The sequence below is a fragment of the Notamacropus eugenii genome, chromosome 2 (assembly GCF_028372415.1).
Source record: "Notamacropus eugenii isolate mMacEug1 chromosome 2, mMacEug1.pri_v2, whole genome shotgun sequence".
NCBI lineage: Eukaryota > Metazoa > Chordata > Mammalia > Diprotodontia > Macropodidae > Notamacropus > Notamacropus eugenii.
The window spans coordinates 30,785,866-30,799,761 of record NC_092873.1 but is presented as its reverse complement, the minus strand read 5'-3'; the positions used below and the strand labels follow the sequence as shown (position 1 = coordinate 30,799,761).

The 13,896-nt window shown below is 36.0% G+C and overlaps 1 protein-coding gene across 2 annotated transcripts in view; it reads left to right on the top strand.

Annotated features, from left to right (window-relative positions):
- The window catches only part of LOC140524850 (uncharacterized), a 39,186-nt gene that overhangs the window by 19,491 nt on the left and 5,799 nt on the right, over window positions 1-13,896 (top strand). For both annotated transcript variants that reach the window (XM_072639684.1, XM_072639685.1), the window contains exons 5-7: window positions 2,288-2,425; window positions 6,199-6,329; window positions 11,954-11,998. In XM_072639684.1, the coding sequence (XP_072495785.1) occupies window positions 2,288-2,425; window positions 6,199-6,329; window positions 11,954-11,998 (314 nt within the window). The remainder of the gene's footprint in view (window positions 1-2,287; window positions 2,426-6,198; window positions 6,330-11,953; window positions 11,999-13,896) is intronic.

The window sequence follows — 13,896 nt, the reverse complement described above, 5'->3', positions numbered from 1 at the left end:
CATTTTTCCATTTATTTTGATCTGACTTTATTTGTGTGAAAAGTGTTTTGTAATTGTGCTCATGTCATTGGTTGAATTGTATCTTTCATATTGTCGTAATTCTCTTGGATCACTCTCATTTCTTTTCCCACTTTTTCTTGTACCTCTCTTCTACGATTTTTAAGTTCCTGTCTAATCTGTTCCACGAGCTTTCTCTGGGAATGAGAACACATCTCCTTTTTCTTTGGGATTTTGCCTATAGGTGTTTTGAAATTGTCCTCCACTGAATTTTTTTCTCCATATTCCATGTGACCACGATAACTTTCTATGGGCAGATTTTTTAAAATTGTGGTTGTTTTGCTCATATTTTTTGGTCTTTTTTCTTTCTTTTCAGTGTCAATTTCTATTCAATTTGAGCTCTGCTCGCAGTGTGGAAAGAGCACTGTTTCAGGCTTCTTGTGTGAGGGTCTACAGGTCATGACTGTTTACCTTGTGCTGCACTGATATTCTACTGAGGTCCATTGCGGACACTCTTGTCTGGAGCTGTGCTAAGGGGGTGGGAGTGGAGATGACTGGCACTGCTGTAGGAAGTAGGAGTCTGACAGTTTGCCTGATGTTGAACTGATGTTCTGATGCTGATGTCTGGCATGTGCTATGGCTGGTGGAGTGTTTTTGCATTTCCCTAAGGACACACTGAAGCATTTGTCATTGTAGCCACAGGGGGATGGCTGTTTGCTTAAGCACCTGTAAGGATGGAGCCTACCTGTTTGCCTGGGGCTCTGGTGAAGGCATGTGGGTTCTCAGAGCTGGAGTCTGCCGTTGTTCCTGCCTATTCTGAGGCACATGGGTGGTCCTGCTGTTGGCGTTGCCCTGTTCCACCATACTGGGGCTCATGACCTACCACTGCTTTGCTGAGGTGGGGCTTACTCCTGGCCTAGTGGGACACTTCCTGTCCTGGACTGTGCTCCCTTTTTCCCAGGTAAGGAAGACCTTTCCTGACAACCTTCCAAATTTCTTGGTCTCAAAGATTGTTTCACCCCATATTTTTGCTGATTGTGGTGTTCCAGGATTTGTTTAGGGGCACTATTTTATGGTTGTTTGGAGGTAAATGTGGGAAAGTTATGGAAATTTGCTGCTTACTCCACCATCTTGGTCCCCAGAATTAAACACTATCTAAAAAAGCTCATATTTTAAAACATATGATATTAACCACTAATGCCAGAGTTGATGACTCCATTCGTTTCAGTCTTTATCGTAATCCCTTATTTCCCACCCAATTGTAATTCACTAGCTCCTTTTGGGCTCTTATTATGTTTGCTATTGATAGTTTGGATCAGACAGAAACTGTAAACAGAATGAATATTTCTACCTGCTAGAAAGAGCTTATTAACCCTTCAAAATACCTTTAAAATATCCATGATTTCATCAGTGAGGATACTTCTTAAACTATTTCAGCATTTAGCAGAGTCAGCCTGTTGTATTGTTATCGCTAAGTAGCCAATGGGTAGCAAACCTCTACTTGACATTACTAATATTGGTATAATACTGCCTGAGGCAGAAAGTCCATGAATCATTCAGCATACCAAAAACTCGGTATTTTAGAAAATTTGTGTTCTCATCATGGAAATTCTCTCTACTAGTGCAGCTCATAATCACACTAACTCTTAATCAACTGCCTTCATGACTTAATGGGCATTCCTCAAATCAAGTGGTGCTTGCTTTCTGGTGATGAATCTTTCTGGACTTGTCTTTAAACAGCAGAATTCATTGCTATATCCACGGTCAAGGACTTGTAGGTTTGTGAAGACATAAGATAGCTTGTTCTGGATTAACCTTTGACAACCAAGGGTCAGCTCCACATTTGGAAGTGGCATTGGAATAGCAACGGAGTGAGTTGACAATTTCTAATCCAATCATTTGCAAAGACCCTCCACTTGACTTTGAACGCTAGTAGACAAATGGAAACTCTGTGAATGGTCCTTCTGAAAGTCCTGAACTGTTGTAAACAAGTGACTTTGACACCCTCTCTTCTTCTCTGTCATAAATCCTTAAATTTTACAGTCCTTGCTAAAACTCTATGGGGACCAAAAAAGCCCTCTTTTTCTTATCTGTCATGTTGGTCTTAATTGCCATTTTTCGTGCTGCACATAAATAGTAAAAGTACTCATATCCATCACTAAGTGTTCATGTTCCACATGCATGTTGACTCATATAGGACATATGATCCTGTTGAAACATATCAAGAAACATCAAATTACATGTCACTAGTTTAAATTTTTAAATGTGAATTGTTTCTTTGGCACTCTAGAACACCTCTGATGATTGCTGCCAGTTCTGAACCAAGCGGTGTGATCAGCCTGCTTCTTAAATATGGTATTGATGTCTCTCGTAAAGATAAAAATGGAAAGAAAGCTGAAGACTTTGCTATTGACACTCTTCATGTCCTGTAAGTAGTAAGATTATAATTCTAATTATTTTTACATCGTTGCATGTAAAATACTTTTTCTTTTATACAACTGAGACTGCCTGCGACTTTCATAGTTGCATAATATAGCAAGCATCTGGCCAGCATACTTCAAGGAACTTAGAAGAAATTAGGCAAATGGGCAAGTTAGGTCATCCAGGTTCAAGAGGAAACAAACACGAGACAGGCTACAAAGTAGAGTCAGGTAATCTGAGAACAGAATTTTCAGAAGTAATAATGATGATGACAATAGCTGCCATCTTTAAGGTTTTCTGATGTTTTACATACATTTTATTATCTTATCTTCATAAAAGTTCTATAATTTACTTATAAGGTGTGATTTAGAGAAGTGAGTTTTTTTGTTATTTTAAGATTTCCACATTTATTTCCACAAAATTTTGAGTTCTATATTTTCTCCCCATCTCTCCCCTGCCCGCACCCCAAAACACCTTGCATTCTGATGGCCACTTCCACCAATGTGACCTCCCTTCTAACACTACCTCCCTTCCCTTATCCCCATCTTCTCTCTTGTCCTGTAGTGCAAGATAAATGTCTATACCCCATTACCTGTATTTCTTATTTCCCAGGTGTATGCAAAAACAATTCTCAATATTTGTTCCTAAAACTTTGAGTTCTCACATCTCTTCCTTCCTCTCTCCCCATCCATCCCCACTGACAAGGGAAGCAATTCAATATAGGCTATGTATGTGTAGTTTTGCAGATGACTTCCACAAATAGTCACGTTGTTTAAAACTAACTATATTTCCCTCCATCCTATCATGCCCCCCATTTCTTTTATTCTCGCTTTTGACCTTGTCCCTCCTCAAGAGTGTTCACTTCTAATTACTCTCTCTTCTCATTTGCCCGCTCTTCCATCATCTCCTCTACCCTGCTTGTTCCCGTCTCTCCTGCTTTCCTGTAGTGTAAGATGGATTGTGATGCCAAATTGAGTGTGCATGTTATTCCTTCCTTGAGCCACATGTGATGAGAGTAAGCGTCCCTTTTTCTCTCTCACCTCCCTTCTGTTCCCCTCCATTGGAAAAGTTTTTCTTGCCTCTTCTATGAGAGATAATTTGCCTCATTCCATTTCTTCCTTTCTCCTCCCAATATATTCCTCTCTCATCACTTAATTTTCTTTTTTTAGATATGATTTCTTCTTATTCAGCTCACCATGTGCTCTCTCTCTTACTCTCTCTCTATATATATATAGACACACACACATATTTATATACACACATATATGTATATGTATATGTCTGTGTGTGTTTATAATCCCTCTGTCTACCAAGATAAAAAAAGTTTCAAAAGTTACCTATATTATGTTTCCATGTAGGAATGTAAACAGTTCAAATTTAGTAAGTCCCTTGTGATATCTCCTTCCTGTTTACCTTTTCATGCTTCTATTCATTCTTGTGTTTGAAAGCCAAATTTTCTTTTCAGTTCTTGACTTTTCATCAAGAATGCTTGAATGTCCTCTGTTTCCTTGCATGACCATTTTTTCCTCTGAAGTATTATACTCAGTTTTGCTGGGTACGTGATTCTTTGTTTTAATCTCAGGTGCTTTAACTTCCGGAATATCCTATTCCAAGCCTTTTGTTCCCTTAATATAGAAGGTGCTAGAGCTTCTATTATCTTGACTGTATTTCCTCAATACTCGAAATGTTTCTTTCTAGGTGCTCGCAATATTTTCTGCTAGACCTGGGAACTCTGGAATTTGACTACAATATTCCTAGGAGTTTCTCTTTTTGGACCTCTTTTAGGAGATGATTGATGGATTCTTTCAATATTCATTTGGCCCTCTGATTCTAGAATATCAGGGCAGTTTTCCTTGAGCATTTCATGAAAGATGATGTCTAGGCTCTTTTTTTGATCATGGCTTTCAGATAGTCCCATAATTTTAAATAGTCTGTCTTGGATCTCTTTTCCAGGTCAGTTGATTTTGCAATGAGATACTTCACATTCTCTTCCATTTTTTCATTCTTTTCATTTTGTTTTGTTAGATCTTGGTTTCTCATAAAGTCATTAGCGTCTGTCTCTTCCATTCTAATTTTTAAAAAACTATTTTCTTCAGTGAGCTTTTGAACCTGCTTTTCATTTGGCTAATTCTGCTTTTTAAAGCATTCTTATCCTCATTGGCTTTTAGGACCTCTTTAACCAAGTGAGTTAACCTATTTTTAAAGCTTATTTTCTTCAGCATTTTTTGTCTCCTTTAGCATGCTGTTGATTCACTTTTCATGATTTTCTTGCATCACTCTCACTTCTCTTCCCAGTTTTGCCTCCACCTATCTAACTTGACTTTTAATATCCTTTTTGGGCTCTTCCTTGGCCTGAGGCCATTGTCTATTTATTCTGGATGTTTGGGATGCAGAAATCTTGACATTTATGTCTTCGCCTGATGGTGAGCAACCTTCTTCCTCATCCAAAACGATCAGAGAAAATACCTCTTCACCAAGAACGTATTCTTCTCTATTCTTCCCCTCCCCCCTCTTTGTTGGACACTTTCCCAACCAGTTACTTGACTTTTGGATCCTTTGTCAAGATTAGGGTACACTCTGGACACTTGAAAGATCTCAGTTCCTCCAAGGTGGCTCAATCAAGGGAGAGGAGTAAACACTGAACAGGGAGCAACCAAAAACTTTTCTGCCCAGAATCTGTGACCATGTTAGCGCTCCTCCTCACCCCCAGTTAGTGCATGCAGCTGAGATTCATGTCAGCTGGTCAATTCCCCCAGAGGTTTTAAGCTGACGGACACAAATTGGAGGCTGGCTGCTACCTGCCACAGCCACTACAGCCACCGTAGCCACCACAGCCACCACTGCCCCCCACCATGCTGCCTTTAACAGTGTCTGGAGCCAGGGATAGTGGGGGAGCAGTTGAAAAAGCCTTCTCACTGACCTTTGAAGTTGTCTTTGGCACATGTGGGTTGAGGGAATCGAGATCCCCTGCTGCTGCTGTGGGTTCCACCCCTGAGGGCTGTTCTGGTCCTGCCCCTCCAAGTGTTGCCTGGCCAAGACTAGGCTGTGGTCCACTCTGCATGCGGTGCAAAAGACTTTTCCCGTCGACCTTCCAGTTCACCCTGGGCTGGGAATCTCTTTCACTTCCTTGTTCTGTGGCTTCTGCTGCTCTAAAATTTGTTGAGAGTCGTTGTTGACGCGTATTTTATGGGCTATGAGGGAAGAGCTAGTGTATGTGTGTCTTACTACTCCACCATCTTTCCTCCGTCCACTTTGTTTTTTAACCTTACCTGACACATTTCACTTATATTAGACAAAAGTGTGTTTTAGAAAAAATCACATTACGTCTGGTATGCTTGCAAATGAGAGATAATAAAAGGGGTAATTCATAGATATTAACAGCCAACATTAAAATTTACAGAATGGCAGTTTGGTATAGGGGAAAAAGTGCTTCATTTGGAGTCAGAGATACCTTGGGAGAAATCATGCTTCCCAATACATGTGTGATGCTGGATAGCTGTTAACTTTTCCGTGACTCAGTTACTTAATCTGTAAAATGAAGAGAGGGAGTAGATGACCTAAAGCTCTGAGCCTATATTTAATTCTATATTGCTGTGACTCAGAGTGCAGGTGTAGTAAATATACGTAATTAGTTATACTCTACATACTTTATCAAAAGAATAAAAAAATTTTGGTGACAATCTAATTATTTAAAGTTTGAGATATGATGAAACTTGGTGCATATAATTTTATCTTGTTTGATGTAGAAATATTATGGTTTATATTTTATTTTATACATAGCAATTACCTAGAAATTGAAACATATGAAAGACAGAAGAAATCTCAGCAGCTCAATTCATCCCAAATCAGCAGTTCGGAGAGTTCTTCTGATCCAAAAGTTTCTTTCCATGGACCTGATGAGGATAAAGAAGGTAGGACTGACAAATCCAAAGAAGTAATTAATGGAAATGAAAAAGCAGTCTTAAAATTCGTGTGTACATATACATGTATATATGTATATTCTATTTAAAACGTTTGGAATTGTTCTATTATTTATTTTATATATTTTTTATTACTTCTAATTATTTATTATTTACTAAATTACCCTTGAAGTTTACTATCCTGGAACTGTTTACTAAAAACAACCTCAATATTTTTTGTGTTAGTATTTTCTTTTTTATCCAAAAATTCTTCAAGTAGGTTACAATACCAATTTTCACATTTCTTCATTATTCTAAAGGTATTTAACCAAATCATCAAAAAAGCTTTGAATACTTTTAAAATATATTACATTTAGCAATTTTATTTATATTTGATTCTTAAACATGGGGAAAATAAACATATAAGGACCTCCTATAACTGTAACATGTTTGCATACAGACACACACCCACCCACACACACACACACAGATGACCTGATCGGACATATAAAGATAGAATAGTAAAATAAGTGATGAGCAAAGCCCTCTTCCATTTTTGGAACTCTATGTAAATCATTTATCCAAGCTTTCAAAATGTATACATTTTAAGTGTTTCCAAAATTCGTTAATCTTCATAAAGCTTTCATGTCAGAGATACCATAGAAGATACAAAAGCCACAGGAGTTAGCTGGGCCCTGTAACAGAGATATGAAATATAATACATATATGTTCCTAGAATTTTGGTAGATATTTACATATGTGCCCATCTCCAACATGGCCCTAGAAAGACTTTCTAATCTCTTGATTCAAACTTTCAATGTGAGGAGATTTTCTGAGTTAGCTCTTAATATTTAATCCTGCCAGCTGGGCCCTTTGGAATCTTAATGACCAGGACTTGTAATAATGAATTCATTCCACATTTATGAGATTTCTTTTTCAAATCAATTTACTCATTGCCTTGTGAGAAATTTAGTGTGGGTGTTCTGATTCTGTGTACTCTCATTTGAATGGGGATGAAACTGAGGAACAGAAAGCTTAAGTGACTTGAACATGCTAACAGAGCTAAAAGGAAAGTGTTATCATGTACTTTTAACCATGGTATATTACACTATCTATCTGAAAGAGATGAACTATGTAAACCCTTCCGTGAAAGAAATGAGAAATCATAATGGCAGAAGAAAGAGTATTTAATTGTAGGTATATATTATTACTACCTGAAAAATCACCTTTTCCAAAACAACGTATTTCAATTTCCTATAGCCATTCAGGTGATAAGTGAACCACATTTTCCCTCATTTGTTCATTTGTAAAATAGGCTATCCATAGCTACATACATGAAATTGTTATGACAAGCGATTAAAGCTAAAAAAGTCAAGTTTTATTCCTCAGTTTTTATCATATAACTATACAAACAAATTTTCGGTGCAAATATTTTTAAAGTGCCATATCCAGTTTTAATAAACATAATTGTACTAAGGAATTTCATTGAAGATGGAGTATCTATGAAGTTTACCAATCAAGAAAATGTTATATTCTAGAATACAGAACTAAATATAAAGACAATTGAAGACTAGGAATTCTGAGAGATAAGAACTATTCACAAATATGGTCATGGCAGATAACTGATTGTGGACAATGATTTTATGAAATATATAGCAACCAATAACATTTTCTATAGCAGCCAAAATCATAGTATAAACATAAACTTATTGGTGTTAGAATTTTAAAAGTTTAAAACAACTGGGGATAGTCATAAGAAGAACAATAAATTTTTATAAATTGCTATTATAAAATACATATTTTTCTTCAAATACCCATTCTCCACCAAAAGACATTTATTTGTTGCACTCCATTTACGTTCCTCAAAAAACTGGTAAAATTCTTTATTCGATGGATAAGTGAAGTAGCGCCGCATCGCTTCACTTGTCACTAGACTTGAAACTGATGATCTCTTCACTTCGTTTGAACTTGCGGAGTTAGGGAACTATTTACCTTAAACCATAAACCTTCATTGATTTTGGGTGAAGCTTAGAGTAGTAATAAATTGAGAACCTTTTCTTTCTTGAGTATTTTTAATCGTGAACCCTTTGCATACAAATTTCCTTACAAATCATATTGTCAAAGGGAACAGGACTCTTATCATGAAGTGTGAGTGTGTTAGAATTCTGATCCTGGGGCCTGGTAGTCATTTTCACTTCCCTAGAACAACATCTTGCTTTCTTGCCATTATCTCTTGCATTCTTGTGTTCACATTAATTGTGAATAACCCTAAATTCTTTGTCAGAATCACCCAATATTATGAGTTTTCTGCAACTTTGAAAAATTATTATCTTCTGGAGTTGTGTATTCCCTAATTCTTTATTCTGATTACTTTGATATTTTAATTCAGGGTCGTGGGAGAAAAGCCATAAATTATCCCAAAACACTGAAATCCAAAATTCTTTTTTTCCTGCTCTCTGAATATTGATACTCAGTTTTCTTTTTTGCAACCATAAAATTTTAATTGTGTAATGTCATCTTCCTTCATAGTTCATCGTGGGTAATACCATGAGCCGGGAATGACAAATGCAAGCAAGTAAAGTTATTCTTCTCCAATGAGACAGTGCTGTAGTGTAGATAGATAAAGCAGGCAGGAGTTAGGACTATGTGGTGTATTCCTGGCTCTTCCACAAATTAGCTCCTTCAACTCGTTGAATTTCATTTTCATTTAGTTTCCATTTACAAACAGAAAGTAAAGAGTTTGGAATGCCCTCTGAAATTCTATCCCTTCTAAAGTACTATGTTTCTGTGCTAATTTATTTTTTGATATTCGTGAAGTATTTTTTTTTATTTTGACAATAGATAATATGGCTAGTCAACTGCAATGATTTCATTCATCATCTTCCCTTATAAAATATTTTATACTGTTTAAATACTAGTCTATAGCATGACATACAACTGCCTCTTTGGTTGTGCATTTTTTAAATTCAAATACTCCTGTGACTTGGCGCCATAAGTGCATGAGAACTTTAATTCATAATTTGTACTCCCTTAGGTCATCAATACTGCTTCACTGCATTGCAGTGAATTAATAAGACAGAGAAAAGAACCTCAATACTGCTATCGAAAGAGCCTTCAGCTTCTAAGCTGCAATTCTGACCTGCATAGTGACCACTTTCACAGTCTCTTTAGCTTAAGGCTGAAGATAGAGTGCTATGTGCCCAGGAGCTGGAAAATATTCTATTATATTTAATATTTCAAATTAAAAGAAGCAGGCACATTCTCATTGGAAAAACACAGATCAGAGTCTGAAAAACTGGATTCAAATATCACCTGTGCGAATGTGAACTAGTCACTTGACATTCCTCAGCTGCATTTTTCTCACCTCTAAAATAATTGTGTTGGACTAGATATCCTCTGATATCCCTTCTAGCATTAGTTTATGTTTCCATTATTTTATTGAAAAAAAAGAATAGGGTCAGCACTTAAATGAAAAGTGGAATATTTCAGAACCAACATAGATGGTTAGGAAAGTTTGAAATTTATTGAAATGAACACGGTATAGGCATCTTAATTGTTTACTTCTTAATTCTTTTTCTAAATTTTGTCTGCTTTTCTGAATAACAGTGCAAATGACATTCAATTAGTGTTTAAATGTTTTTTTTTCTTTTTTCTTCGTAGTATTTTTTCGAACTGCATGTAAAGATAGTTTTCAACATTCAATTTTGTAAAATTTTAAGTTCTAACTTTTTCTCTCTCCCTCACTTCCCTCCCCTCTCTCTTTGTTAACATTTCATTTATAATTTTGCATGAATATTATTAGGGAAACTCGTCTATAATTTTCTTTATCTGTTTTGAGTCTTCCTGGTTTAGGTATCAGTAGCAAATTTGTGTCATAAAAGAAGTTTGGCGGGATTCCTTCTTCACCTGTTTTTCCAAATAGCATAAATAGTATAGGAATTAGTTTTTCTTCAAAAGTTTAGTTCAATTCACTTGCAAATCCATCTGGCCCTGGAGATTTTTTCTTAGGAAGTTCGTTGATTGTTTGTTCGATATCTTTTTCTAAAATGGGATTATTTAAGTATTTTCATTTCTCTTCTATTAATCTGGACAATTCATATATTTGTAAGTGTTCATCCATTTCACCAAGAGTGTCAGATTTATTGGCCTATAGTTGAGCAAAATAGTGCCTAATTTTTGCTTTAATTTCTTCTTTATTGCTGGTGAATTCACCATTTTAATTTTTGACTCTGGGAATAGGTTTTTCTTGTTTCTTATTTAATCAAGATAACTAAAGTGTTATCTATGTTTTTGATTTTTTCATAAAACCAATCTTAGTTTTATGTATTTGTTCATTGGTTTTCTTACTTTAAATTTTATTAAACTTTCTTTTGATTTCCAACAGTTCTAATCTGGCATATGTTCAGAGATTTTTAATTTGTTCTTTTTCTAGCTTTTTTATTTGCATGCCCAATTCATTGATCTCTTTCTCTATTTTATTCATTGTAAGCATGTAGAGGTATAACATTTCCCCTAAGAACTACTTTGACTTCATCCCATGTTTTGGTGGGTTTTCTCATTATTGTCATTCTTTTGATAAAATTATTGATCATTTCTATGACTTTCTGTTTGACCAACTCAATCCTTCTGTGATTTACTTACATTTCCAGAGTCTAATTTCGGAGACATTATTTTCTTCAGTTAGCTTTTGTGCCTCCTTTTCCACTTGGCCATTTCTACTTTTAAAAGAGTTGCTTTCTTTAGTGGATTTTTTTCCATTTGCACAATTCTGTTTTTTTAATCAAAGATACTTACACATCATTCATGCTGTAAAGATGAATTAGAACCCAGTGGAAAAACTCTGAGAATGAAGAACCAAAAAAAGAAGAAGAAAATTGTCTCCTTCTATCTGCATATTCTTTTCTTTGCTTTTCAATAGCATTTTCCAACACGAATCTTTTGAAATTGTCTTAGATACTTGTCTTGCTGTGAAGAGTTAAATCGATCAAAGTTTGTCATCATATAAATTTTCTGTTACTGTATGCAATGGTTTCTCTTTTCTGCTCGCTTCACTAGCATCAGTTTGTGTATGTCTTTACAGGTTTTTCTCAAGTCTACCTGCTCATCAATTCTTATGGAATAAATTCTTACAAAATTCTTATAGAAAAATAATATTCCCTTAGGTTCATATACCACAATTGGCTCAACCATTGCCAGCTGAAAGGTATTCCCTCAATTTCCAATTATTGCTAACACAAAAAGAGTTGCTATAAATAGTTTTACTCACCTACAATTTCTCCTTTTTATGGTCTATATTACAAACACTGGAGTAAAGGAGGTTAAGGGAGTGGAGAAAGATAATAGTGTTCTATGAAATTGAAGAGGGATAGAGCATAGAAATGGGTATTGGTTGAAGAAGGACGGTTTTATAGTTCTGATGTCCGTGCAACTGAGGCAGGTAGGGTACCACAGGAGACTTTCGAGCAAGAGGATGGCCTGGTTATGTGCCTAAAGAAAAATATTTCATGCCTTTGTATAGAATGGACCAGAGAAGGTAAGAACCAGAGATGAGAAGACCAGTTAGTAATTTATTGCAAAAAATAATTTTCAGTATTCACATTTCTTTTTTCTCCCCTTTTTCCCCACTTCTCTTACAGATTTATTTGAAGAATTAGTTGTAGATGATCCAGATGTCATTTATGGTATTGTACTTTTTCCCCTTTTTACAAATATGAGGATGAATGAATTTTTAAAAATCACAGCTAATAGAAGACATTTCCTGTAGGCTTCAGGTTTTTACATTTCTGTTCTGAACACCATTTTTCAAATTGTATTTTTATGGTTCCTGGCTTTTTTTCTATATTGCATGAAGGCAATAAATCCAGTTACATATGTATTCTCCCAGTTCAAGTTAATAACCACTAAGCAACTGTTATGTATCCTGTGCATCTCAAATGTCTGCTGTGTTACTGTAGGGTGAAATGATAAAAACAAACATTCCTTTACCTCAAGGAATTTACTTTCCATGAAGCGATACAACATGCAAACTATGTCTGGAGTAAAGGAGGTAAGGGAGAAGGATAATTGTGCTTTGGGAAAATTGAAGGGGGCAGAGGATGAAAAAGGATAATAGTTGAGGAAGGAAGATTTCGCAACTCTGATGCTCTCTGAGTGGAGTCAGTAGGGTACCACAGAAGGTTTTACAGGAAGAGAATGGCCAGGTAAGTACCCTAAGAAGATTACTTTTTGACTTTGTGTTGAAGGGACCAGAGAAGACAGGAACCAGAGATGAGAATATCAGTTAGTAATTTATTGCAAGAATTCAGGTAAAAGTTCATGAAATAGGAGGTGGATTTAGGAATGAAGGAACTGGAGAGGATGACAGATGTTATATAGAGGTAGAATTAAAAGGACTTAGTAACTTTCGGATCTCTGTGTCTACATAAACACACACACACACACACACACACATACACACACACGTTTGTATAATGAAAGAAGTGTTAAAACAGAGCCAGACGACTGAGAAGAGGGCCTGTTTTTAACAAAGATGAGCAATATTAAAGGATTGATGACTTCAGAGACAGAGATGAGAAGACAGGAAATGATACGTTGAGATCTGTTCATGTTGAATTTTAAGGTTCAGGAGGAAAAACAGGCTGAGAGATCGAGGAGACAGCCCTAAAATGTGCTGCCCGGAACTAAGCACAGTATTCATGCAGAGGTCAACCAGACTAACATCTCCTTTGCTCTGAACATGATCTCTGTTTTAATGAAATCTAAAATTGCCCTAGCCGTTATGGCTGCTATATTGAATCATGTGGAGCACATAGTCGAACGAATTGCAAGAAAGGGAGATGAAAATTTATCTAGCCATATTACTTGTGTCTCGTGCTTTAACTTGCCTTTGTCATTTTGTCCACAAAGAAGACATGAGAGAATTTGCCAAATGTTTTGCTGAAATTCAGGTAAAGTATAATGAGAATAATCCTGCGGTCAGTCAGTCTAGGCCCCTGGTCAATACGTGAAGAAAGTCTGTTATAAGCTGTTCTGATCACATCCCAATGAAATTAAGAGAGTGGCAAAGAAATACTATGGAGGAAGATTATCCCTGAGGCATGGGATTTTAGCACTTCCTGAGGTTATGTAAGGTCAAGAAAGAGGAAGACTGAGAAGAAGGTTGTAAGACTTAGTAGTTAGGAAACCATTGATAATCTGGGAATAAGCACTTTCATTAGTGTTAGACCAAAACGTGATAAAAGCTTTTAAGGAGTGAATATAAAAAAGTTGAGAAACGAGATAGTGAAAAGGAGAGGAGATATTGGATGCCATGACTAAGGGAAGGATGGAAGAAAATTTAAAGACCCAGAAAATTAAATATTGATTACATATACTGGTGTTTATCCCTTTCAGACATCGTTGTCCTTTATTTGCACTCTTTGAACCTAGTATAAAATAGCCATATCATATTTGAAAAGGGACCAATTAATCTCTGTAAACTGGCATTTTCATGCTAAATTTGTAATGCATATTGAAAGCTAAAAGCTTAATCTTCAAGAAGTTAGCATATTCATGAAAAAGCGTATCTTCTAGTCAAATT